The following is a 23,416-nucleotide window of genomic DNA, read 5'->3' as shown; positions in this document are numbered from 1 at the left end:
CCCTTTGTCGGTGCCCGCATCCCGCGCCCGCCGCGGGGCTCCTGACCGGAGCTCCACAAGATGGCGAGCGCGGGCCCGCGCGCGGCCCAAGATGGCGGCGGGCGGCGCGGCGCGGGGCCGGAGCCGCTCGGACACCGCCGGCCCCGCTCGCCCGGTCCGGCCACGGCCACGGCCACGGCACCGGCACCGGGCCCGGCGCTCCGCGGAGGCGGCCCCGGCAGCCGACCCCGCACAGCCCGCGGGGGAAACAGCCGACACGGCGAGCCCGGTAGGAGGGACGGGGCCGGGTGGGATGGTGTGTGAGGGAAAGGCCTCGCGGCCCCGGGGGGATCGCAGGTGATTATTAACAGCTGCAATCTGAGCATCATCAGGTGGGAATTATCAGAATTGAGGTAAATTTATTGCCGTTCTCGCTCCTCCCACGACGTTGTTTGTGCCAGTGCAGAAATACAGAGCAGATTTAGCCGCTGTCGTACCGGGTGATGACAGGCCTGGCGTAGTAATTCCATTAGCATCATCCTTAAGAAAATAAGAATATGGTGATTGACCTCTTATGGTGCTAGTTTATTCTCTGAGAAAAGTGTTTTTCTCTTGCAGGACTGTACATTGTGGGTTATGTAAGCTGTCTGCTTCTCTCTCTTCACATGCACTTTCTACTAATTACTTTTCTTAGAAGGTTTGGATCAAAATGCCACTTGTGTGATGGAGCCCTTCTGTTCCAAAGCCAGCTTTGCAACTAAAGAGATGAGGTGATTTTATTCTTCTTTATTTCAAGTGAGCTTTACAATCTTGTCCTTTTTTTCTAACAGTGTTCATCACATGAAGCTGCTGAAGGACAACCTGCAAAGAGGATGAAATATGAAGAAAGCGTTCTAAAATCAGAACTAGAGGTATTCACGTGTGAAAGTGGAAACCTTGCTGCACTGGGGGAAACACCTAAAGCGTCTGATGGGGATGGAGGTTCAGAAGATCCAAGAGATAGCAGTATAATCCAACAGGAAAAAGATGAAAGCATTCCAGAGACTGATGAAGGGAAGCAGGAGAAGGAGCATGGTGTTTCTCTGGGGCCACACGCTGTGAATTCCAGCGGTGCTCCATTAAAACTGAGTGGATATCTGCACCACTATCATGTGTTCAGCGAAGAGGAGAGCAGCTGTGGGAGCTTTGACGGGGCCACCTCGGAGGACGCAGATCACCCGCGGAGGCAGATGTTCCTGGAGCACAGCAGCGGCCTCTCGGATGAGGACAGCAACCAGCCCATGCCAGTGCACCGCTTCTTCGGAGATGTTGAACTGGTGAGATGATGAGTCTGTTCCTGCTTTAGACTCTAGGCCTGGTCTGCTTAAAATTTGCCTCAAAACTCTTGGTGAATTTGACAGGTATTGTTGGGCCCTGTACCCCAGGTAAAACTCTCCATCAGAAATGAAATTAATCGCCCAGCTAAATTAATTTCAGGTGTAAAATCCTTCTTATTTAGGCTTTTTATTCCAATTCCATGTGATAGGTAGTTTTACTGATAATGACATTGTGGAGACAAAATAGATTTTTGCTATTCTTTGGTTCTTAACAGAATCATAGAACAGCTTGTGTTGGAAGGATCCTAGAAATCACTCAGTTCCAGCCCTGCTGCATTGGGATTGTTTGGAATGAAAACTGGTTTCTGTCTATCTCAGCTTTTTAACTGACCCAAGAGCCAGAGCTTTACATTTGAATCCGTTTAAAAAGCATAACTTTAGTGCAAGTAATGTTACCATCTTTTAGGTGTTTCTTGTGGTATTTAGGGAGCAGTGAGGATTTGCTTAGGGAGCCCTTCACCCTGTGCCAATCCTCCTCACACCAGTGGAAGGAATGCCAGCCCTGATTCTGCCCATGCATCTGGTTTGGGCAGATTCACCCCAGAGCCCCACAGCTTTAGCTTCGTGCCACTGCTCCCAAGCTGAGGGTTGGTTCCTGTGTTAGCTGAGGGAGGATGGGAGCTGGTGGAGGTAGGAGTTCTGCCTCCACAAACTTTCCTTGATTTGATCTTTTCCCTCCAGCATCTCCCGGCAGTTGTGCTCCCGAGCGTGACGAGGAGCAGGCGAGAAGCCAGGAAGCTCCATTTCATTGCAAAAGAAGATGATGAAGATGAGGAGGAGGATGATGTCTAACAACAAACTGCAAACAAATTAAACGGTTCTTCTTTCTCTTTCTGACCACATGGCAATGGCTGTGTCGGTAACATGAGGTGTCTGTTTGCCTTTTCTCAGGGAGACAACTGGGAGAGTTTGTTTAGCTGGAATTGGTAGATACAGTATTCCACTGATTATCTGGGGAAAATACTGAATTTTCAGTTATTTGAAAATAAAGTATAATTTATCACTTTAGCACTGATATTTCAGAAAAAAAAAAAAAAAACCAAAACCCAGGGAATATAGAAGTTCTTATGGCTTTTTTGTAAATTTCAGCCTCTTGAGGAAGTATTTGATTTCACTCCTTTTTTTTTTTTCCAAATAGTCAAGGAAAGGATGCTGGAGCAAGGTTCTTTTTCTTTTAATTCTGCAATGTCTGTGGCATCCAGGTAATAAAGGAGAGCAAACTAACTCCCAGTATAAAGAAGGTCAAGGGTCTTCCTTGTGTGGGTTGTTTACACCTAACCCAGGACCAATTAAACCTCTAAAATGCAGTTCTGCTGGCAAAATGAAATGCAGGATGTCAGAATGGATTCAGTGTGCTCATCTCTGCGAGTTCAGCACGTTTGCATTGCATGTCAGCTCCCCAAACACCCACCCTGTGATGCTGCCTCCTCCCTCCACCTACTGCTCTTAAGTGTTGTCCTTTGTTGATTTCCAACTGGTTTTCAGCAGGGATTTTGGAAAGAAATGCTTTGGTGGTGATACACAACGAATACCATCCCTTGGATTTGATGGACAGAGGAAGATTGCTAAGGCTGTGAGGCAGCCACCTCTGCATGTTAAAGAAAAAAAAAGGGGGCAACCTAAGCCAATTCCAGGAACTGTTAATTCACCCAGTGTTTGTGGGAATATTTCTTTGAAAGTGTGATTATGCAATAAGCTTCTAGATATTTATTGTTATAGCTCCTTCTATGTTTCTAAAAATGGAGAGAAAATATTATCAGCAGATGGTTTAAATAAATATTAATTTCTACAGCTAGAGCTTGTTAAACATTCAAAAGTTGTAAGGCAAACAAATTGCATATGCATGGCATGGTAATGCATTCCCATTTCCACTCCAGCTGATGCATTGTTTCTGTCAAAGATATTTCTTGGCTCCTTTTCACTCTAATTCTGTAACACGGAAAAATCCAGATTTTTAAATTGCATATTCATAGTTCCAGCCCAGCTCTGTGTTGCAGCAGCTCCTCCCAGCATTCCTTCAGTGCTGTGTTTGCTGCTGGCTCTTTCTAGCAAACACCGTTTCACACACAGACATTCATTTCACTTGCAAAATGCATTTTCAGTTTGGGGGACACGTGCCACACAGGTGACACTGGGTTTGTCACCAGAATCCTACCATTGTTGCCCTCCCCAGTGTCAAACAGTGCAGGAAGGGAAGCTGGAAGAATTGCATGCAGTGGAATTAGAAATCCCGTGTTAAAAATGCATCTCCATATCCTTGCTTTTCAGATTGCAGTGTTTGGGAGGGGACCAAGTTTGTTGTTTAAAGTAAATCAATACCCTATTGTAGCAAAGCTTCCAAGACCCAGTAAATTTGGGCTCAGGCAGAAATATCATTTCATGTGGACTAACCGGTCCAGGATCAACAATATGAGGGAAAATAGAGCTTTTCCTAGTTATTTACAGAGCAGTAAGTAGCTGGTGCTCAGTTCATAAACACATTTCCCTTCATGCTCTATCACACCTGATTAATGTCTCGTGCACCTTCATGTACTCACACACACACACACAGATCTGGGGGCATTTTTTTTTATTTAAAATGTTCACACAATTTACATTGACAATCCCAAAAGTTTAGTTGCTATCAGCTGGTATTAAAAACAAAAAATTCAAGTAAAAAAATTGAACTATTCCTGATTTGTTTCCTGAGGTAGGAAATGTTTTACCAAAACAATATTCTCCAAGGCAGTAAGTAAACATTACTGTAAACATGATCATTATAGCTGTCCTTACTGGTGGTGTGTCAAGCAAACTCAAGCTGGAAGCAGAAAGTGTTAGAAAGGAGAGGGAAATCAGCAGAGAAGATGGCAAACAAAGGTGGAAAAAGCAAAAAAAAAAAAATGCCATGGCCTTGCTCTTCTTTCTAGGAGATGTCTGTCTGAAGCAATGGCAAAGGGACAGGTGGGGATGAGGGCAGAAGTTTGGCACAGGGAGGTGGCAGCTCTGTTGCTGAACCTTTGACATTCCTGCAGCTACCTGCAAAAGGCACAGATAAAACATGATCCTAAATCCTTCTTTGTTTGGCTTAAGCTCCAGAGAAATAGGAGTCTGTGAGCCCCTGCAGGTTGATTAGTAGAAAAAATGTTTTGTTCAAGTTTCATTTCTGTGTACTGTGAGTTTTGGGCCAATGCTGGCCAAAGATGACAGGGTAGAATCAGAGTCAGCCTCCAACTCATTTTGTACCTTTATCACACTTGATTTGAGCTGAGGGAAGCTTGTAAGGAATGGGAAGGCAGGAGAGGATAATTAAATGGGATATTGGAGTGTGCTTTGTGAGGCTCTGCTTGGGTTACCCAGCTAGTCCTGTGCCAGGGATTCTCAAATTGTTCTTATTCAAGAAATTGGAGCTATTTAAAAACAACAGACTGACATGATTGAGAAAAGCAGCAGGTCCCTTCCAGACACAGCACTAGGAAATCTCATGGGTTTGCTTCCTCTTTCTGTAAATTCTGGTTTTGTCACAGCTGAGGTTATGATTGGTTTTCTTATGGCAAGCAATATGTACGAGTTTTAAATTATCCAGGGTAAACAGCAGCTGATAGAAGTATTCCCAGTTCACTTCTCTCCCGTCTCGTGTTTTGACAGCTTCTGCCAGTTCTGGGACAACAGCACGTTTCTTCTCAATTCTTGGAGACACAAAAGAGAAGACAATATTGCCATCAGGAGATTTTTCAGAATAATCAAGCCTCCATCTTCCTTTCAGAGCCAGGCAGAACTGGAATTCTTTCTCCATAACTAGGCATATGATTTTTTTCCCCCAAGGAAATTAGTTTAGTAAATCTTGTTTGCTTCACACCAACATTTGAAATGGTTCAGAGGGGGTTTTGCTGGAGAGGAGAATTCACATGGATAGTGCAGTGAGGAGGGGTTTGCTTCCATACACAGAAAATTTGCTGAGAAGCAAAGCAGCTAATGAGAGGTAGCATTTCATTTCTCTTCAGGGTTTTGTTCTCACAGCAGCTGCAGCATCCCAGCACCTTTTCTCACCACATATTCACAGCAGAGCTGACTGCACAGCAGGGGGAAGGGACTAAGGCTGAACCTTTCTGAAGCTGAAGGCCACAAAGCAGGTAGGTCTGAATTAACATTTTGTACATACACATGATCGAGATTCCAGGTGCTGAAGAGGATCCTGCTTTCCCTGTTGCTGTAGGGGTTGATGGAATGCTTACACGGGCAGTCATCTCTATCAAAAGGTCCCTGTGAAAGGTGTCACACTTGTCACCCCAGCGTGGTCCTGCCACATGTGAGTGAACCAGAGAGATCCTGCACCCCACATCCCCCCCAGCCTGACACTGCACCCAGGAAGCTGTTTCCTTCCTCTTATGTTGAGGGGGGAATCGGATCAAACTGAAAAAAGGGGAAGTTTAAGTCAGGTATACAGAAGAAACCGTTTCCTGTGAGGGTGGGGAGCCCTGGCACAGGTTGCCCAGAGAAGCTGTGGCTGCCCCTGGATCCCGTGAAGTGCCCAAGGCCAGGTTGGATGGGGCTGGGAGCAAACTGGTCTAGTGGAAGGTGTCCCTGCCCGTGGCATGGGTGGAATGAGATGAGCTTTGAGGTCCCTTCCCACCCAAACCCAGCCATGATTCTTCAGGAAGGCTGCAGGTACCTGACAGGAGAACCACCCCTCTGCTGTGCACAGGCGTGCTGCCTCCTCCTCCTCCCTTCTGTCAAAGTAGCACCCGTTGTACTTCACAGATTTCAGTTTATCTGCCATCAGGTCGATTATCCCTCTGTAGGCATCTCGTGCTGCAGGATGAACGTTTGAAATAAAACCACTAACCTAGAGGGGGGAAACCCAGCAATTACTCCTCGGTTTCTGTGGCAGCCTGAGGCTCTTTTCTACAATCACAATGTCACACTGTAGAAGTACTTTATATTCCTGCAGCCACAGAATTACTGTTATAGCTTGACAAAAGTTACTTCAACAGAAACTTTTACCTCTCTCATGTAGCCCCGCATTCTGTTCTCACAGCTATGCCGCAGGTAGCTGGATTTGTTCTTGAACCGAGACTCCAGCCCTGGAGGGAACGAGATTATTTTGTACCTCAGCACAGCTCCTGCACAGCTGGGAGTTCATGCCAGCTTTCCACTAACTCAGGTTGCACAGGTTTTTTAATTTCCCATTTTTATTTTACTGGTTCAGGACTACCCTGCTCTTAAGCACTTAAAAGGATGCTGTGGAGCATCTGCTGAGGGAGAAGTAGCTGGTATTGTTATATGTTTCTTGTTACTTTGTATTTTTGGAACACAAAGAGATTGTGAAAAGAAAACAGAATTGTTGGGGAAGAGCTGCAGTAATGGCTTGGGAATAGGAAGGGAGACTTGCAGAGTGTAAAGAGAACGTAAAGTATCGTTAGCTGGCAGAGGTGTGCAAGTTATCCATACACTATTAGCAAATCATTAAAACATCCTAAGTGCGGACTTATATTAATGGGGGAAATGCATTTCAGAATTATCTATTAAAGCAATAGGGAACACCATTTTTAAAAAACGTTATCTGATAGTAAATGTGCATGTACTTTAAAGAAACCTAAAGACACGTTCCAATGGAGGGGATAACTAAAGCTCTGACCAAGTCCCCGGTCCCACCAGCCAGAAGAGCTCCCAAACTCTGCTTTACAAACAAAACTGACAGAAGTGACTTTTCAGAGCAGAGCAAGACCTGTGAGTCTTCCTACGGCAACAAACGCACCTTCAAACCATTTCTTGTCGTCTTCCTTGTCCTCGGCCAGGATGTTTTCGCTCAGGTTGTGGATGAGATCCGCCAGCAGCTTCTGCCTGCGGGGAGCCCGCTCGTCCGTCAGCAGCCTCCGCGCAGCCTCCACCACAGCGCCCTGCTGGCTGCAGAACGCGGCCAGGAGCCGCTCGATGTCGCTGGCACCTGGGGCAGGTGAGGCGGCACCGGCTGAGCCCCCGGGGCCGGCGCTGCCCCCGCGCCCCCCGCCCGGCCCCGCACTCACAGCCCCGCCAGCTCTCCCCGGGGCCCAGCAGCACCAGCTCCGTCTGCGGCGGCAGCGCTCGGAAGTAGCTCTCGGTCAGCTCCGTGCCGTCCTCGTAGAGGCACAGGCGGCTGCCTGCCAAGGGAAGCTGCCCCACGGGCGGCTGAGCGGCGGGCGGGACCCGGTAGCTCCGGTGCCGTCCAGCATCTGTACGCAGCACCCCAGCCCGGTATGGCCCCGTCCCTCCGGCAGCCCCCGGCCCGGTCCGGTCCGCACCTGCAGCAGCCGGCAGCCCTTCCTCAGCAAGGCGCGCAGGCTCCCGGCCGCCACCCCGAACTTCTGCGGGCCGCCGCACCCGCGCAGGCGGAAGGGCCGCAGCGGCTCCGCCATGGCCGGGCCGGTGTCGGTGTATGACCCGGTGCCGGTGCCGGTGTGTGGGTCGGTGTCGGTGTATGACCCGGTGTCGGGGCCGGTGCCGGTGTGTGGGTCGGTGTCGGTGTATGACCCGGTGTCGGGGCCGGTGTCGGTGTGTGGGTCGGTGTCGGTGTATGACCCGGTGTCGGGGCCGGTGCCGGTGTGTGGGTCGGTGTCGGTGTATGACCCGGTGTCGGGGCCGGTGCCGGTGTGTGGGTCGGTGTCGGTGTATGACCCGGTGTCGGGGCCGGTGCCGGTGTGTGGGTCGGTGTCGGTGTATGACCCGGTGTCGGGGCCGGTGTCGGTGTGTGGGTCGGTGTCGGTGTATGACCCGGTGTCGGTGCCAGTGCCGGTGTGTGGGTCGGTGTCCGTGTATAACCCGGTGTCGGGGCCGGTGTCGGTGTGTGGGTCGGGGCCGGTGCCGCCCCGCGCATGCGCCCCGCGGCCGCGTGGCAGCGGCGCCTGCGCGGCGGGGCCGCGTTGCCATGAGAGCGGCGCCGGGGCCGCGCTGAGCCAGGTGGGGCCGGGCCGGGCCCGGCGCTTCCCCGCGCCCCGCTCTCCCTCCGCCCCGGGCATCCCCCGGATCCCGCCGAGCCCCCCGCGTGCTTTGTCCGCCGCCCCGCCTGGCTTTCCCCCCGGAACGGTGCGGCCGTGACCCGTGCGGGCCTGCGCCCCGGCGGGGTAGGGCCGGCGAGGGGAGGGAGGGACGGGCCGGTGTCGGTGCCGCACCGCGGCCCGGGGTGCGCAGCGCTGCTCCCGGTGCTCCCAGCAGGAGCCGCGGTGGGTTGTGTGGCTTTCCCAAAGAGGCTAAACTGTGCTTTGCTTTTTGTTCGTCTGACTCCAACGCGCAGAGCGTGGAGCAGCTACAGGTTTGGTACAGGTTGCTCCTGTGTGCATTTGGAGCTCATAGTTTCAAGGTCCATCTTGGATTAGAGGGTTTAATTTATTGGTAGATTGATCTAAAGTGATCTAAATCCTCGGTTTGCTCAGCGCTAATCAAGCCCACACCAAAAGAACAGTTATTAAAGGGAATATATATTTGCACTCATCATCTACTGACTCTACTGACCTCAGGACTGACTTCAGCTGTAGTGCCTCAGTGGGTTTTTGTCACCCTTCCAGGGATGAGTTGAAGCTTGAAGGCCGTGGCTGTGACCAGCTCATCTGCCCAGGATGCCACACAAGATTGGTTTCACGGTGGTCAGTTCATCGGGACATGAGGACGGGTTCAGTGCCCGGGAGCTGATGGTTCATGCACCGACAGTGAACGGGTGGCGCTCGCCCAGGTACTGTGAGGGGATGGTCTTGGAGCACTGAATTTCTGAAGCACCAAGTTTAAAACGACTGGCAGATGTGCTGTGCATGGTCAAAACAGTTTACAGTATCCCAAACCAAACTGATAAAGCAAAAAAAAGTTACTTTAATCCCATGGAACCCTCATTCTGGGGGAAAAAAAGTACATTGATTAACACTCAAAGGCACTGCATTGTATTTAAATAGAGTCCTGGAAAAGGAAAATGATAACTGTTTTTGTTCTTGGCAGTCTAGGAGTTTGCAAGCTAGTATGAAAAATTTAGTATGTAAAATCCATTTGACTCAGCACATATTCTAGACGTGTGGGGCACCTGAAGATATGCACGCAGTAAAGGGAAGGGAAAAGTGTTTCCACTCTATTCTTACAATATTTATAATAATGGCTTACAATTAACAACTTGAAAGCTCCATAATTAAATGTTGCTCAAGTTGAAAGTGAAGTCCACTTTAGAATGATGATTGAATTCAGAAACTGTGTCTCTTTCAGGCTCTGTCAGTACCCCCAAGAAATCACCCTGCAGCTGGTGGAGAGGTGTCGGGTCCGGAAGCTGCAGCTGCTTGCTCACCAGTACATGATTGCGAGCAAAATTGAGTTCTACATCAGTGAAAGCCTGCCTGAATATTTTGCTCCGTATCAGTCAGAGAGGTTTCAGAGACTCGGGTGAGACGGAAAGTTCTGAATCAGTTTATTGTCTTAATTAGAAAAGCTTCAGGGGAAAAATAATACTGTGGGCTGTGTGTGATGTGGTCATGCTGTGTGAGCAGCTGAGAGATCCCGAACTTGAGTAGATCTGTGACAAAGCTAGAAATGCAGGTGAATTGCCTTGCCAAGTGACAGCACACAGTTATTTCAGTTGTGAGGTTATCATGGAGCTTTCACAGTTGTTTCAGTTATGAGAGAGTTTTAAACCTGAGGATCAGAAATCCACCTGTGTGTTTGGATGTATCCTCTACTCATGTGTTACATTTTTCTTCCCAGTTATGTCCCTCTCTCAGACAATGAGAAGACTGATTTCAGAGCTCGAGAGTTGAAATCTGTATACATGGATGCAGTTGGCCAGTACCTGAAGCTGATTTTCCATAGAAATTATGTCAACAAATACAACTTGTACGGGCAGGTGAGTTAGAAGTCCTTACCTGGTAATGTAGGTGACACTTCCATAGTAAAGAGCGGTACACAGAAATTTGCTCCCTTGATTTTTAGAAGAAAAAAATGTTGGTTGAAAGCTCCTCTGTTTTAGTTTTTTTTAATGCAATAAAACAGATTAGAAGTGAGCTGGGATCAGGTGGATGCATCTCATCTAGAACAAACGAGTCAAGGGCACATTCTGTCACTCTTGTTTGTGCTGAGGTTTAGCTCACACAACAGGGTCTGTGGTGAGGACAAGGAACTCCCTCTGAGAACAGCTTTGGGGTCACAAAGCCACTCTGCATATTTTGGACCTGTTGTGGCATTATGTGAAGATGCTGCACAGCCACCTTGGTGCAGGCACACAAACACCTGCCTCAGTTCTGCTGGGACTCGTTTCAGACAAGGGGTTGTGGATTTGGTGGTACATTTTCAATGGAGCAGGAGGCACATTTAGCACTCAGCGCTTCTCTCTGCTTCCATATCACCCTCCTGACGCAGGCCCAGGTTTTTGTTCCAAGAAAAGAGGAATGAGCTTATAAATTTCCATTTTCTGTGAATTTTTGCAGGTTTCCCTGGTAGCTGTGAACATCATTGGGGATCCAGCAGACTATGACATTGACACCATGAGCAGTGTAAGTTCAAAGCATCCCTGTCCTTTTACTGATGCTCCATTTCTTCAAGTACAGGTTCCTGGAGTAATGGGATGAACCTTTCTTGTGCCAATTCTTAAGCAGAGCTGTGTTGCATTAGTTTATTTTTAATGTTCTCTTGAAGCAAGAAAGTTGAGCCTAATATGGGAATACAAAAATTAAAATATAATTAGTTGGGACATTTTCACTTTCAGCGTCTTCGGGTTCTCTTCTTCAATATACCCCAAAACATAAGTGCTCTATATTGCAGAGCTGATGCTGGTTGTGGCAAGTCAGAATTCTGTCTTGAGCACACACCTGGTGTTGGTGAATGTTCATTAAGGTTGATTTTTTCCCACCCTTCCAAAGCCTTCCAGAGAGAAGCTGATAGATCACTACTTGGGAATTAAATTGGATGACCCTGCCTTAGATGGAACTTACCTTGGGTAAGTTTGTTCTTTGCATATACCCTGGCAAAACCTCTGCTTAGATGTTTATCTCTGTGTCTTGCTAATTCCCTGCTACTAAAAAGAGAAGCCTGCCTTATTGTGGTTTATTTTATTAATTTTGTGCCTTCAGGAAATGTGACTCCATTTCACCTCTGGACGATTTGGCCTTTGACATGTACCAGGACCCAGAAGTGGCTCAGATAATCCGGAGGCTGGATGAGAAGAAGAGGGAAGCTGTGCATCTCGAGTGCTACGACCACGCCAAGAAGCTCAAACAGGCCATTGCAGACTTGCAGAAGGTGTTTTTGGATGATCTTTGTCATCTGAAGTGGGGCAGAGCTCCAGTGGCCCATCAAGGCCTTGCTGTTTGTGTGGCATCATAATGATTTTTGATATATTTCCCAAAAGAGTAATTTTTAAATCAGATAGTTTGATTGAGTAATTTGGCTGAAAGCAATGAAACAAGTAGAGTAGGGTGATTCCAAGAAGTGCTCCGTAAAGTGATTCCAGGAAATGTTCAGTAAAATGATTCCAAGATGATTTGTACCAATCCTAGGTGGGCGAGCGACTCGGCCGGTACGAGGTAGAGAAGCGTTACGCGGTAGAGAAGGAGGATTATGACCTTGCTAAGAAAAAGAAGGAGCAGATGGATGAGTACAGGCTGAAGGTGTACCAGCAGCTGGAGCTGCACGATCTCCTGGATGCACAGCTGCTGGTGGGTGCTGTTAGTCCAAACTCAGGAGGGTGTTCTAAATAGAAATGGCAGAGCAACCAACCTTCATTCACATGTTAATGGAAATTCTGAGATTTACTAAAGCTTTTCAGTTTTCTCTTTGGATTGTGGATTTCTCCAACCTAAGACTCTCAGTGTGGTGTTTCATGAACATGCTTAATTCTCCATAAATCCCATCAAACTGTTGAGGTCCCAAGAAAATGGTATTAGAATCCTGAATGTTTTGCATAATTTCAAGACTAGCTGATGCAGATGGATAAGGTACATTCTCATATTTTGGAGGGGTAGAGGAGGCTTAAGGTGGTATCAAGGCTAACCATACAGAATCCATGTGATATTTTTATATCCATACAGTTATGTAATGTGCTCAGAAAAGGAAGTTTTATAATCTCTCCACACATGCACCCACACAGAATTATTTTCTGACTGTTTCATAAAGCTGCATCCAGTGGGAATGATGACACACCTGTGAGCCAGGTTCAATGTTTACTTAAAATCACCAGAAGCCCGTTGACAGAGTTGTAGCTGTACTGACTGATTTCAGCACATTTTTAGCCTTGCTGTAAAACTCTTCTTCCCTTTCTCAGATCCGAAAGCCACCCGAGTTGGCTTTGGAATCTGTGAGTGGCACTGAGAGCCCCCAGAGCTCCCATCCTGAGCCTGCAGACCCACTCCAAGGAGAGCCCCTGAGGGCAGAGCCTGTGCTGGAAGAGCAGTTGGTGGATCCCACTTCTTCTGAGTCTGTTGTTCCCTATCAGTCCCCTCTTTCTCCTCAGATTCAGCCCACAACCTCCAAGGAAGCATTTCCCAAGGAAAATGTGAGTAGTAGTCCCTCTCTTACTACAGAAACCTGTCAGAGCAAACAATCTGATCTCCAACTTTCCAAGTAACGTGGTTATTCTCATGGTTAACGGGTGTGATGCTGCTTTGATGTGAGAAAATTGCACTGAGGTGAATCCAATTAGTGATAAAACCACTTCACATCTGAGTCATTTCCAGAAGAGCAAATTTTATCTTTTCTGCTAGGTTGAAATTTTACCTTATGATGAGAGACCTCTCCCAGCTGTCTGCAAGAAGGTGGATGAGGTTGTTGCCTACATTGAGTCAGAGGTGACTGAAGAGGATGTGGGTGATGCTCCAAGGACTGGCAATACTGGGGAGCCTGAACAACTCACGGAGAAGGCACTGAAGGAAGCCAGCCCTGTTGTGGAAGTTTTTGGAGAGACTTTGGTAAAAACCAGTAAAACAAACCTAAAACCCAGTAAAACAAACTCATGGGTTATTGTGCTCTGTATTAAGAGGGTTTTTATGTGTTCAGAGCTGCTATTTTGAAATCTGAGCTTAAAATTTGACCTTTGGCTCTATGGATGCCTGTTTACAGCATTTCTACCAATCTGTAGCTTTGATGATGGATTCCTTGATGTGCTGATAAACAGACAGGATCCAGCAGACTGCTTTAGGGTATGGACCCAGAACACCCATAGCTTACCACTGTCTTTTTTGCAGGGAGAGAAACCCTCACTGTGTCTGGAAGGGCTCCATGAGCCTGACCTGTTCATCCCATTTCACTCATCTCATTTCAAAATGTGTGCTTTTAATAAAGCCAGATTCCTGTGGGGAACACCTGGGGACTTCACGCTTCAGTTCATACATTCTTTTGAAGCTGGTTCTCTATAAAAATATTAAATATGTATTGAAATATCTGTAGGGACTTTTTAAGAGATAGATTGTTCTGTTCTCAGGTGTCAGGAGCGTATTCCAGAACGTGGTCACATCGAGAAGACGCTTTACTGACTGTGTACAAGAAGCTGATGGAAGTGTCAGTGGACACTCCAAAGGAGGATTTAAGGAACATGCTGAGGGCTGCTGTTTTCCTTGTGAGGAAGGCCATCAAAGACACCGTATCTTCAGTAAGCTGGGATAACTTTGATGCTCCAGTGAAGAACTGGCAGCCAAAATTGCAGAACCATGGGGTTAGGATACTTTCAACAAATAGTTTATAAAGTTACTGTTGAATAAATCCAAAACCAAAACAAAGCCCCTCAAAACTCCCAAAATAACTGGGCAATGTCTGGCATTGAACAGATGGAGAAAACTGCCCTGGCCTAAGCCATGAGCTGATGCAGTAAATGTGCAGTGAGGTTGATCCTTTTTCCTTGTTAAATCTGAAATACAGCAACAAAGTAACTTCTAATTTCCAGCTCAAAGTACTGCACTGAGCTGAAGGATGCTTGGGCATCAAATAAATCTTAAATGAGAAGAATTTATTTGGTACTCTTTATGAAACAATTTCTAAACCTTTCACCTATGTTTTAGCAACAGGTTTTCTGCAAAACAGTTGTCTGAAGTGGCTTCCATTAAGGGTGCTACACATTAAGAACAGATCTTACTGTATTGTCTGAAAATGGGGCTCTGTGGTAATTTTGCTCAGTGTTTCATTTTTCCTTTTTAACTTAGGTTTTTCAGGCTTCCCTGAAACTTCTAAAAATGATCATTATCCAATATATACCAAAACACAAACTAGGAAAGCAAGAAACTTCTCATTGTCTGGAAACAACCCTGCCACATTTGCTTTCCAGAACAGGAGACTCTTCATCCCGTCTTCGTCTTCTGGCTTCAACCTTCATCCAGGTGGGTGTTTCCCTTCATAGGTGCTCATAGGTGAGAAACACCTGATCAGAATGGACTGTGAGACGAGGGTTGGCTGCTGTGAAGTGTTAGAGCTTATCACAGAATCTTATCACAACGTATCACAGAATAGCTGGGGTTGGAAGGGCTCTTGAGATCATCCTGTCCAACCCCAAATCAGGGTCACCTGGAGCAGTCTGGGGGTACCTGCTGCTGCTGCAGGTGTGACTCTTGTGTTCTTTGCTGCGAGTGACCTACAGAGATGAGAAAACTCTGCTTTGCAGAGACAGGTAATTGTCCTTATCCAGCATCTGTGTGCTCAGTGACTCTGTGTTTCTAGGAAATGGCACTGTGCCCTGAAGTAAAACCTCTCCAGATTATTCCAGTGCACCTGATTAAAACATTAAAACCAAATGCTACGACACACCTGGTGATGAGTCACGTGGAGCTGGTGGAATCTCTCTTGAGAGCCATGGGGACTGAAAACTCCGGGTTTACCATCAACAATGTCATGAAGGTAAGAGGTTACAGCACATGGAAGATTTGCTGATGGTTTTCTGGGGGCTTGCCTGGCTTTTTTGCGTGCTTGAGAATTCCTGGAGAGGTATATTCCCCTGATCAACAGTGCTGGTAATTTTAGTCCAGGTTGGACAGAGCTTGGAGCAACATGGTCCAGTAGGAAGTGTCCCTGCCCATGGTATGGGGTGGAATGAGATGAGCTTTAAGATCCCTTTCAACCCAAACCATTCTGGGATTCTAGGAAGCAAGATGTTAATATCTGGAAAAAAGAACCAATGAGTTTAAAAGTGCTTGCAAAAACTTGTCTTGTAGGAAGATTTCTCCTTCAGAGAAGATTTCTCCTGTAGGAAGATTTCTCCTGCTGCAATGGAGTCTTGGACTAACAAATCAGTAATGTGAGGAAAGAGAGAAATAAATTTTTTTATCATTATTTCCAGTTTGCCATGGGAGCTCTGGAGCACAGGGCTCACGAGGTGCGGGAGGTGGTGCTGCGGATCATCTTTGCCATGTACAGGGAGCACAGGGCAGCCGTGCTGGAATTCCTCCCTCTGGACGACGCCGGCGCCCGCAGGACCGTGCGCTACAAAACTCTCTTTGAGGGCTTTGCCAAAATCGATGGCAAATCTGAAACTGAAGTGAGGGTATGTGATGAGAGGCAGGGCGTACAGGGCCACTTCAGACGTGGCGTTTGGCTGAGTGCTGTCCTGATTTCATGGCTGGGTTGGACAGTGCATGGGTAGCAGAGTGTCGTACGCCATGAACTCTCTCCCCCAGCCCAATTCCCAATTCCATAGAGTTTATTCCTCCTGTGGGGAAAGACAGGACGCCCCCATGGACCTCTGTCTCACTTCAGGTGTGTGGTTAATGTTCCTTAGCGTGGATAGCTGAGTGTATTCCCTGTACTCACTCCTGGGAGTTAGGCCAACAAGGAATACTGAGATGGACAAGCAGTTTGGAAAATGCACAAAAGCTATTTTCTGCTGTCAGTCCTTGGGAACAGTAAGCCCACAGGTTTTGCTGTGTGTTACTTTCAGGTAGTGCAGGGAATTTGGGAAGAGGGAGGTGTCAGTGTCACACCCATCACTTAACCAAGCAGGAGATTTCCTGTCCTGCATCGACCTTGAGTTCTGTGCTGATGTGTTTTGCAGTCTCTTGTGTATGAGGGATGGTTCCAAAGCTTTTGGAACTGACAGAATATTTCCTGCCAGGCACAGAAAAAAGCAGCAACAGAAACAGAGAAACAGACAAAGGAAGGAAAGAAAGTTCTAAAAGGCCACCCAGCAGCTCTGAAATTAGAGTTAAAAGCAGAGGTTGAAGCTGAAAAGGTGAGTATGTTTCAGTTCAAGGTTGTTTTAATCCTTTGCTCCTTGGATATTGTGGACATAGATAATGAGCATTGGTGTTGTCTTATTAAAAAGAGTTAGAAACTCTAGACATACCCTGGGTGACTTTTCTCCTCAGCAGTCCTGCTTAAAATCTGGGGTGTTGTTTCTCCTAACATAGTGAAAAATTTGGATTCTTTATTATAATATAACAATAATAGCTTTATTATGCAATAATATATAATATCTTTATAATATATGTTATATAATACATTTATAATATAACAATAATACCTTTATAATATAATACCTTAATACAAGGGATTTGCCCTAGAACCAGAAGCACAAATGTTGTAGTTCATTGGCTCTGCTTCTAAATTTTAAATTCCAGACAGAAATCAGAATATAGTGTGCTCCTTTTCTCTCTGGAAAGCAAATTTCTGAGTTAAATTTCTTTGTTTGATAGGAGAAAGAATCTGATTTTGAGAAGACACAGAATCAAGGTAGGTAGTTTCAAATAAAGTTAAGAAATGTACACAAATTAAATTGTGATCTTGGTTTAATAGTTCTCTCCTTACAGGTTATAAGGTATATGAAACTGCAGCAGCAAAGATTCAGAAGGAACTTTCCTCTGTTGCAAATTACCTGGATAAGTAAGTGAGATGAGCCTCTAATCACCTTAAGCCCTTGGTGTCACCTGTGAGCTTGTAACAGTAATAACATTTTTCCAGTAGATCAAAGCTAATACCTTCCGCAGTGAAACAATAAAGACTAAAATCTCTTCTAACAGATTTGGCACCAGGCAATCCTAGGTGTTTTTTTTTTTAAGTTCTTGGATAGTGTAACTTTGTACTTTTTTTTTTTTTTTCCTGAGTATTTGCTTGTGATATAAGAAGTAGCCACAGTTTAATGTTCAGCTTCCAGTGTGAAATAAGGGAAAAATATGGTGGGCCTTGGCTGGGTGTTGTAGGGGGAGGGCATAGAAGAAGCCCTTGGAAATTCTGGAGCCAGGAAAGCCAGTTTTGATGAGATGCTCTCAGAACTTCTGTAGAATTAATCATTCTGTAAGAAAAAAATGTTCTATAGTTGTATTTATTCTAAATTACAAGGCAGTACGTGCCCCATCCTAAGCTCAGCATTACAGAGGGAAAAGAAACTCTTCAAGATATTGAGTGTGTTTGAGAACAGCTTGGAACAGAAGGAATGGGGCTCATCTGTTTCTCTCTGATGTTGCTGATGTTTGTGTTTTTTTCCCAGCCTGTGTATTTTTTGTGGTGAAAGGAACGAGGCCTTCACTGAGGAAGGGCTGGATCTACATTACTGGAAGCACTGCCCCGTGTTAACCCGATGTGAGCACTGCAAACAGGTCAGACTGAACTTCCCAGAGCTCCTGAGGCATGGATTGTTGTTAGTCTGGTTTAGAGGCACTGCAGGATATTTAACACATGGACAGGTGAATTCTGAACACACCCGTGCGATTTGGGTAGTGCTTCTGGAAAAGAGCAGCAAGAGAAAATGAGTTAATAAGTGGACTGAAATTGAATTTTCCTTTTCTCATTTGGGAAGGTGAGGCTGAAGTGCTGAATGCCATCCGTGTTTGCTCAGCACAAACCTTGTGGCTGTGTTGCAGATGCTGGAGATCTCCAGCCTGACGGAGCACCTGCTGTCTGACTGTGACAAAAGGGACAGCTTTGGGAGGTGCCCACGCTGCAGAGAGGCCGTGCCCAAGGACGAGCTGCCCAGACACATAAAGAGCAGGCTTTGCAATCGTGAGTAGCTCCAGACAGGAAGGTGGAACACCACAGGTTCAGACTTTCAAACACCAGGGATCTTTGGCAAGTCAGGCTGCTTGTGTTTCAGACTTAGGGATGTAAGTAAATCCTCAGGAGGGGAAAGATTTGGGAAAAGTGCCTGAGTTTTCTGGTGCTTGGGCTCTGTGAATGGGAGGGTGAGTGAGAAGACTGGAAAGTCTCTTCCATGTCCCTGTAGATTGAGCACTATCCCAGCACAGAGGGGACATGGCCCTGCTGGAGTAAGTTCAGAGGAGGCACCAGGTTGGTCAGAAGGATGGGTCAGCTCTGCTGTGGGGAAAGCCAAGAGAATTGGGATTGCCAAGAGAAGAAGAGGCTTTGGAGTAACCAAACTGTGGCCTTCCAGTGGGAGCTGAAGGGCTTTAGAAGGGCCTGGAGTGATGGGAGTGGGATGATCTTTAAGGTTCCTTCCAATCCATGCGATTCTGGGTTCTGAGATTCCTTTTGATCTTGTTTTGTTGAGGATGATTAAACACAGGACTTCTTTGGGACCAGTTAATGGTAACGGGGCAGAAACTGGGTTAGACATGAGGTAGTTTTATGCTACTTGCTATGAGGTTCTTCTTGTGTCTGAAATTAGCCTCTCTTTGCAATTATATTCTTTTTCAAACAATTTCAGCTGCCAAACCAGAAAATGTGGCAAACCACTGTCCTTTGTGCCATGAGAACTTTCCTCCTGGAGAAGAGGTGAGGCAACCCTTCACATTGGGCAATATTGTTATGAGTTGTTTTAATATGATGGGCCTTTCAAGATATATTAAAATAATGGAGATACTAACTTCTGTTTCATAGCAAGGTGCTTTTGAAAAAGCAGATAAAAGTGCTGTTTATACAAAGTCTGTACACAATTATTTTGCCCATGTGACATTAGCTAATTTTGCTGGAGTTGTGCTGTCATTGCTTTGTAATTGACTTCAGGCCTGGAGATTTCACCTCATGAATGGAGATGGCTGCAAAATGAACCAGCGGAGGATGTTCCCCCTGAACAAAACCATTCTGCTGCAGCCTGGTAAGGCATCAGTTAATGTCTTAATAGTATATAAATAATAACATTTATACTTTTTAATGTGTTGTCTTTGCTTAAGGAAAGTGTTATATCCCCAAGAGCTGGGTCTGTGCAACTCGTGGTTTGCATTTAGTTGAGCTAAGTGATAGTTCTTGTGCTTGGGGAACAAATTCCCAAAATCATGCAATAACAGCCATGTTCAAAGGAGGACGTGAGCTCAGCTGGTGGGGAAAACTGGCAGATTTAATAAGTTGATCACTTCAGGGATTTTTTTCTGCAGAACAGGATGACTGTGAATAGAACAATCAGCTGAACAGTGTTCTGGAAAGTTCCTGAACGCTGACACAGGGAACCAGAGCCTGATTTAGCTTTCAGTGTCCTGTCAAAGGTTGCTAATCTGATCCTAATTACAGGGTGAACTGAACAGTGAGTGCTGTGCACTGCTTTTCCTTTCCAGTCCAGACTCAGTTAGCAGACAGAGTTATCATTGTGCAGCTTTTTCACCATCAAAGAGATATTGATGATGTCAGGTGGTTGTTTTTTTCAACAATTACCTTTATGAAGAACATGGAAAATCCTTTTATTTCTAGAAAACAGAAGTTAAACAAACTACCTGCAACACCAGAACTTTTGTCCAGTAACATTTAAACCTTTCCTCCATCAGGCTCTTTGGAGTTTTTTAGTCAGCTGCATGTTCAGAGTTCACTTGCTCTCAGCTGTGCTCTGCTCATGTCACTATTCCATGTTCCTGGAAAGAGCTGTGGAATTGCCCATTCCAGCTGAATTAAGTGAATCATAGGGGTTAAACTCAGCACTTTCTGGTGTTAAACTGGATCCACAGTCCTGTCAGTCCATCCTCAGCTTTGCTGTTTGTACTGGCTAATAAGATGCCGGGGAGTTGTTAGTTTGTTGCTGCTTAGAATTTGGAAACAGAAGCAAATCCTGCCTGGATAAGCTCTGATTCCAGAGCTGTTTCCTAGAGGTAGGAAAGGAGCCCTGACCATTCAGTCTGACCACTGCTGGTGTGGAGCATGCTGAGGCTCTGCCTGCCAGCTGCTGGTTGCTTCAGTCATTCAGACTTAACAGATCTTGGGAATCAAATTCACTCCTGGGACTTGATGTGCTTGCAATAATGATCTTTGTTTTTCTCTTTGCAGCCAAAGTAGCTGGCCACTATTTAAGGAGACCAGGTCCTTCAGGAGTAAGGGTTCAACCTCCTCCAGAAGGAAGCAAGATCAGAACTCGAGGGAGCCCAAATAAAAGCACTGGCAAAACATACTCAAAGCGATGACAGGACAAGTATTTCTTCCTTTGTCTGAATAACTGGGCACATGGCTGTTCAGAGCTATTTAAAAATTGTGGGCAACTTGTATCATCTTTTGTGGTGGTTGTTTTTAGCCTTGAGCAGTGCCTGGTGTGATCCCCATGGCGTTGCTGTCACTGCAGCACTGGGCTTTGCTTTGTTAGGAATGCTCATGTTGGAAATACCGAATGTTCTGGGACAAAAAACATTATTCTGACAGATAACTGTGCTCTCCTTTCCAATCCCATGTCTGTAATTTAGTGTGTTCAAAGACATTAATTATGTCAAGGGAGAGAAACCTCTTCCCTGGGTTCCCTGAGGTGCTTGAGGAGCAGGAACCACACGTGGAGGAAGCCTGACCTTGTGTGTGTGTCAGATTTAGGGTTCTAAAGGCAGCAGAGCTGTACCCAAAGCACTGCTCAACCCCAGGAATTTGCACCAAATGGAAAAGCCAGAGAGTTGTCTGGATGTTTTCCTGTGTTGTGCCACTGTGCAGGAGGTGGCAGGACATTGTGGCCTCTCTCACTGTGCACCAAGTGCCTTAGGAGCCCACTTGGCAGGAGGGTTAAACTAAACCCTCCAAGTCTGTATCCCCAAGAAATGGCCCTTTTCTTGGGAATACAGACTTGGAGGGTTTAGTTTGAAATGAAAAAATAATCTTGGTTGGGCCCTGAAGAGGTTGAATTAGTAAATTTAGAGCTTTTTGCCTGCTTTAGTGCACTTTCAGCTCAAATACTGAGCTCCTGTAGTTAGATATTGATTAAAATAACCAGCCACAGACTGGAGCACGTGTCTTGAACAGCTTCAGAGAGACAAAAGTCTATTGAGACCCAAGGCATGAAGCTTTGTACCAAAGCAGCCATTCTCACATCTCTACCTGTAACATTCCAGCTGTTGCTTTCCAGTGTGGAATTGGTACCACGGGCAGGGGAATGAGTGGTAATGATAATATGAGGGGAAATTTGGGGGTTTTGCTCCCATGGAGTGACTTTATGGTGTTGTTTTGTATATAGAGCTGATTTTGTAATACAGTTTTTCTAGTTTGCCTGCAGCCTGCCTACCAGCTTCTGGATTTTCCAGGTAGATCAGTGTGCTTGGATTTCAAAATTCTTTGTATAAATTTCTCTAACTCTTCTAAATACGTAACTCAATATTTACACACACATTAGGAACATATATATAGGTATTTTTATTTTCTCTTGACATAGGTTCCTATTTGAGAGCCTGATTCTGTATGCTGAATAAATAATAAATATCTCAAAATAGCCATTGATCTTGCTCAGAAGTGTAAGGATGAAAACTGCTCTGTGGTACAATAAGAAAAAACTAAGTGGTGATAAAATAGCAATTTTTTAGAACATGAAAGGACCCTTTTTTGGAGTACAGTAATACCACCAGTGTTATGTGTAAAGGTGGATTTACTGGGGTTGCTCCTTAATTAACAACCTGGGTTTGCCGCAGTGGCAAGATAAACACTAGACTGAAAAACACCACAAGGTCTGGTGCTGTGGCACCAAGTCTGGAGCAAAATATTCCAGATAAAATCCATTGCACAGGTGCAGGTCTGGGCAGTGGAAGAAGGTATTTAAAGTGCTGGACTGGAACCTGGATTTGGCAACAGTGGGGCCTCAGTAGGAAAGCAAGGAAAGAGTGTGGTCCTGAGCTCAGGGCTGGTTTCTGTGTGATCTCTGTCCATTTGAACTGTGCCTGAGTGTCAGCTGAGGTGTTTCCATGTGTCACTGCAGAGATTATTCCAGAGCAGCCCCTGTCCATGTGTGCAGGAGTTGGATCTCATCCCAAAAGACCTCTTGGTGTTCCACAGCCCAAGAGAGCAGTTTATAGTGATTGCATGTTCCTAAGTGCTGGATGAGCAAATCACATATTGAAATCTGGAAGATTTTATCAAGAAAAGGAGTCACTTGTGTTGAATGTAAATTATTTTTATTGCACATCTTTAATAAATTACTTTAGCCAGTCTGGAGGGTACATCTGTATTTCCACCTGCTACAATGGAAATGGATACAGAGTGGGGTGAGGCTGTGGTTCTACAGCACCTGTGGGTGCCTGTGAGTGCTGTACCTGTGTGACCTGAACAAGTGTATGCTGTATGTGTGAGTGCTGCACATGTGTGGGCTGTAACTGGACCTGTGTGACTTGTACCATGTGTGCTGTATGTGTGAGAGCTGTATCTGGACCTGTGTGAGCCATGCTTGTGTGACTTGTACCATGTGTGCTGTATGTGTGTGAGCTGTAACCGGACCTGTGTGATTGTACCATGTGTGCTGTATGTATGTGAGCTGTAACCAGACCTGTGTGACTGTACCATGCGTGCTGTACATGTGTGAGCTGTAACCAGACCTGTGTGACTGTACCATGCGTGCTGTATGTGTGTGAGCTGTAACCGGACCTGTGTGATTGTACCATGTGTGCTGTATGTGTGTGAGCTGTAACCGGACCTGTGTGACTGTACCATGCGTGCTGTACGTGTGTGAGCTGTAACCGGACCTGTGTGACTGTACCATGCGTGCTGTACGTGTGTGAGCTGTAACTGGACCTGTGTGACTGTACCATGCGTGCTGTATGTATGTGAGCTGTAAGCGGACCTGTGTGATTGTACCATGCGTGCTGTACATGTGTGAGCTGTAACCGGACCTGTGTGACTTGTACCATGTGTGCTGTAGCTGTGTGTGCTGTAAGCGGACCTGTGTGACTGTACCATGCGTGCTGTACGTGTGTGAGCTGTAACTGGACCTGTGTGACTGTACCATGCGTGCTCTATGTATGTGAGCTGTAAGCGGACCTGTGTGACTCGCACGTGTG

The 23,416-nt window shown here is 46.1% G+C and overlaps 3 protein-coding genes across 8 annotated transcripts; 2 read left to right on the top strand and 1 right to left on the bottom strand.

Annotated features, from left to right (window-relative positions):
* The first annotated feature begins 84 nt into the window (after window positions 1–84).
* On the top strand, window positions 85–3,150 carry C21H1orf174 (chromosome 21 C1orf174 homolog). The gene is made up of 3 exons (XM_031506591.3): window positions 85–268; window positions 810–1,295; window positions 2,037–3,150. Exons 1-3 carry the CDS (start codon window positions 92–94, stop codon window positions 2,145–2,147), a joined length of 774 nt encoding a protein of 257 aa, XP_031362451.3. The 5' UTR covers window positions 85–91; the 3' UTR covers window positions 2,148–3,150.
* A 759-nt stretch (window positions 3,151–3,909) lies between these two features.
* Window positions 3,910–8,269, bottom strand: DFFB (DNA fragmentation factor subunit beta). 2 transcript variants are annotated; one of them, XM_021534272.3, is made up of 7 exons: window positions 7,613–8,208; window positions 7,358–7,484; window positions 7,090–7,278; window positions 6,336–6,415; window positions 6,004–6,177; window positions 5,494–5,594; window positions 3,910–5,020 (listed from the first exon to the last, which is right to left on the bottom strand). In XM_021534272.3, exons 1-7 carry the CDS (start codon window positions 7,724–7,726, stop codon window positions 4,804–4,806), a joined length of 1,002 nt encoding a protein of 333 aa, XP_021389947.1. In that variant the 5' UTR covers window positions 7,727–8,208; the 3' UTR covers window positions 3,910–4,803. The 2 variants fall into 2 exon arrangements, with proteins under 2 accessions (XP_021389947.1, XP_085414957.1); XM_085558831.1 differs by having other exon boundaries at window positions 7,358–8,269.
* CEP104 (centrosomal protein 104) lies at window positions 8,171–22,573 on the top strand. Of its 5 annotated transcripts, none has more exons than XM_021534266.3 (22): window positions 8,171–8,267; window positions 8,873–9,036; window positions 9,552–9,725; window positions 10,044–10,182; window positions 10,763–10,828; window positions 11,195–11,271; window positions 11,405–11,573; window positions 11,831–11,989; window positions 12,595–12,825; window positions 13,034–13,237; window positions 13,750–13,917; window positions 14,465–14,638; window positions 14,976–15,152; window positions 15,592–15,795; window positions 16,363–16,479; window positions 16,943–16,979; window positions 17,057–17,129; window positions 17,734–17,842; window positions 18,107–18,245; window positions 18,907–18,974; window positions 19,206–19,296; window positions 20,451–22,573. In XM_021534266.3, exons 2-22 carry the CDS (start codon window positions 8,924–8,926, stop codon window positions 20,582–20,584), a joined length of 2,823 nt encoding a protein of 940 aa, XP_021389941.2. In that variant the 5' UTR covers window positions 8,171–8,267; window positions 8,873–8,923; the 3' UTR covers window positions 20,585–22,573. The 5 variants fall into 5 exon arrangements, with proteins under 5 accessions (XP_021389941.2, XP_021389944.2, XP_021389943.2 ...); XM_021534269.3 differs by having other exon boundaries at window positions 8,208–8,431; XM_021534268.3 differs by having other exon boundaries at window positions 8,211–8,393.
* The last annotated feature ends 843 nt before the right edge of the window (window positions 22,574–23,416 follow it).

This window comes from Lonchura striata, chromosome 21 (genome assembly GCF_050655825.1).
Source record: "Lonchura striata isolate lonStrDom1 chromosome 21, ASM5065582v1, whole genome shotgun sequence".
NCBI classification, from domain to species: Eukaryota; Metazoa; Chordata; class Aves; order Passeriformes; family Estrildidae; genus Lonchura; species Lonchura striata.
The sequence above is the reverse complement of the archived record's forward strand: the minus strand, read 5'-3'. Positions and strand labels throughout refer to the sequence as shown.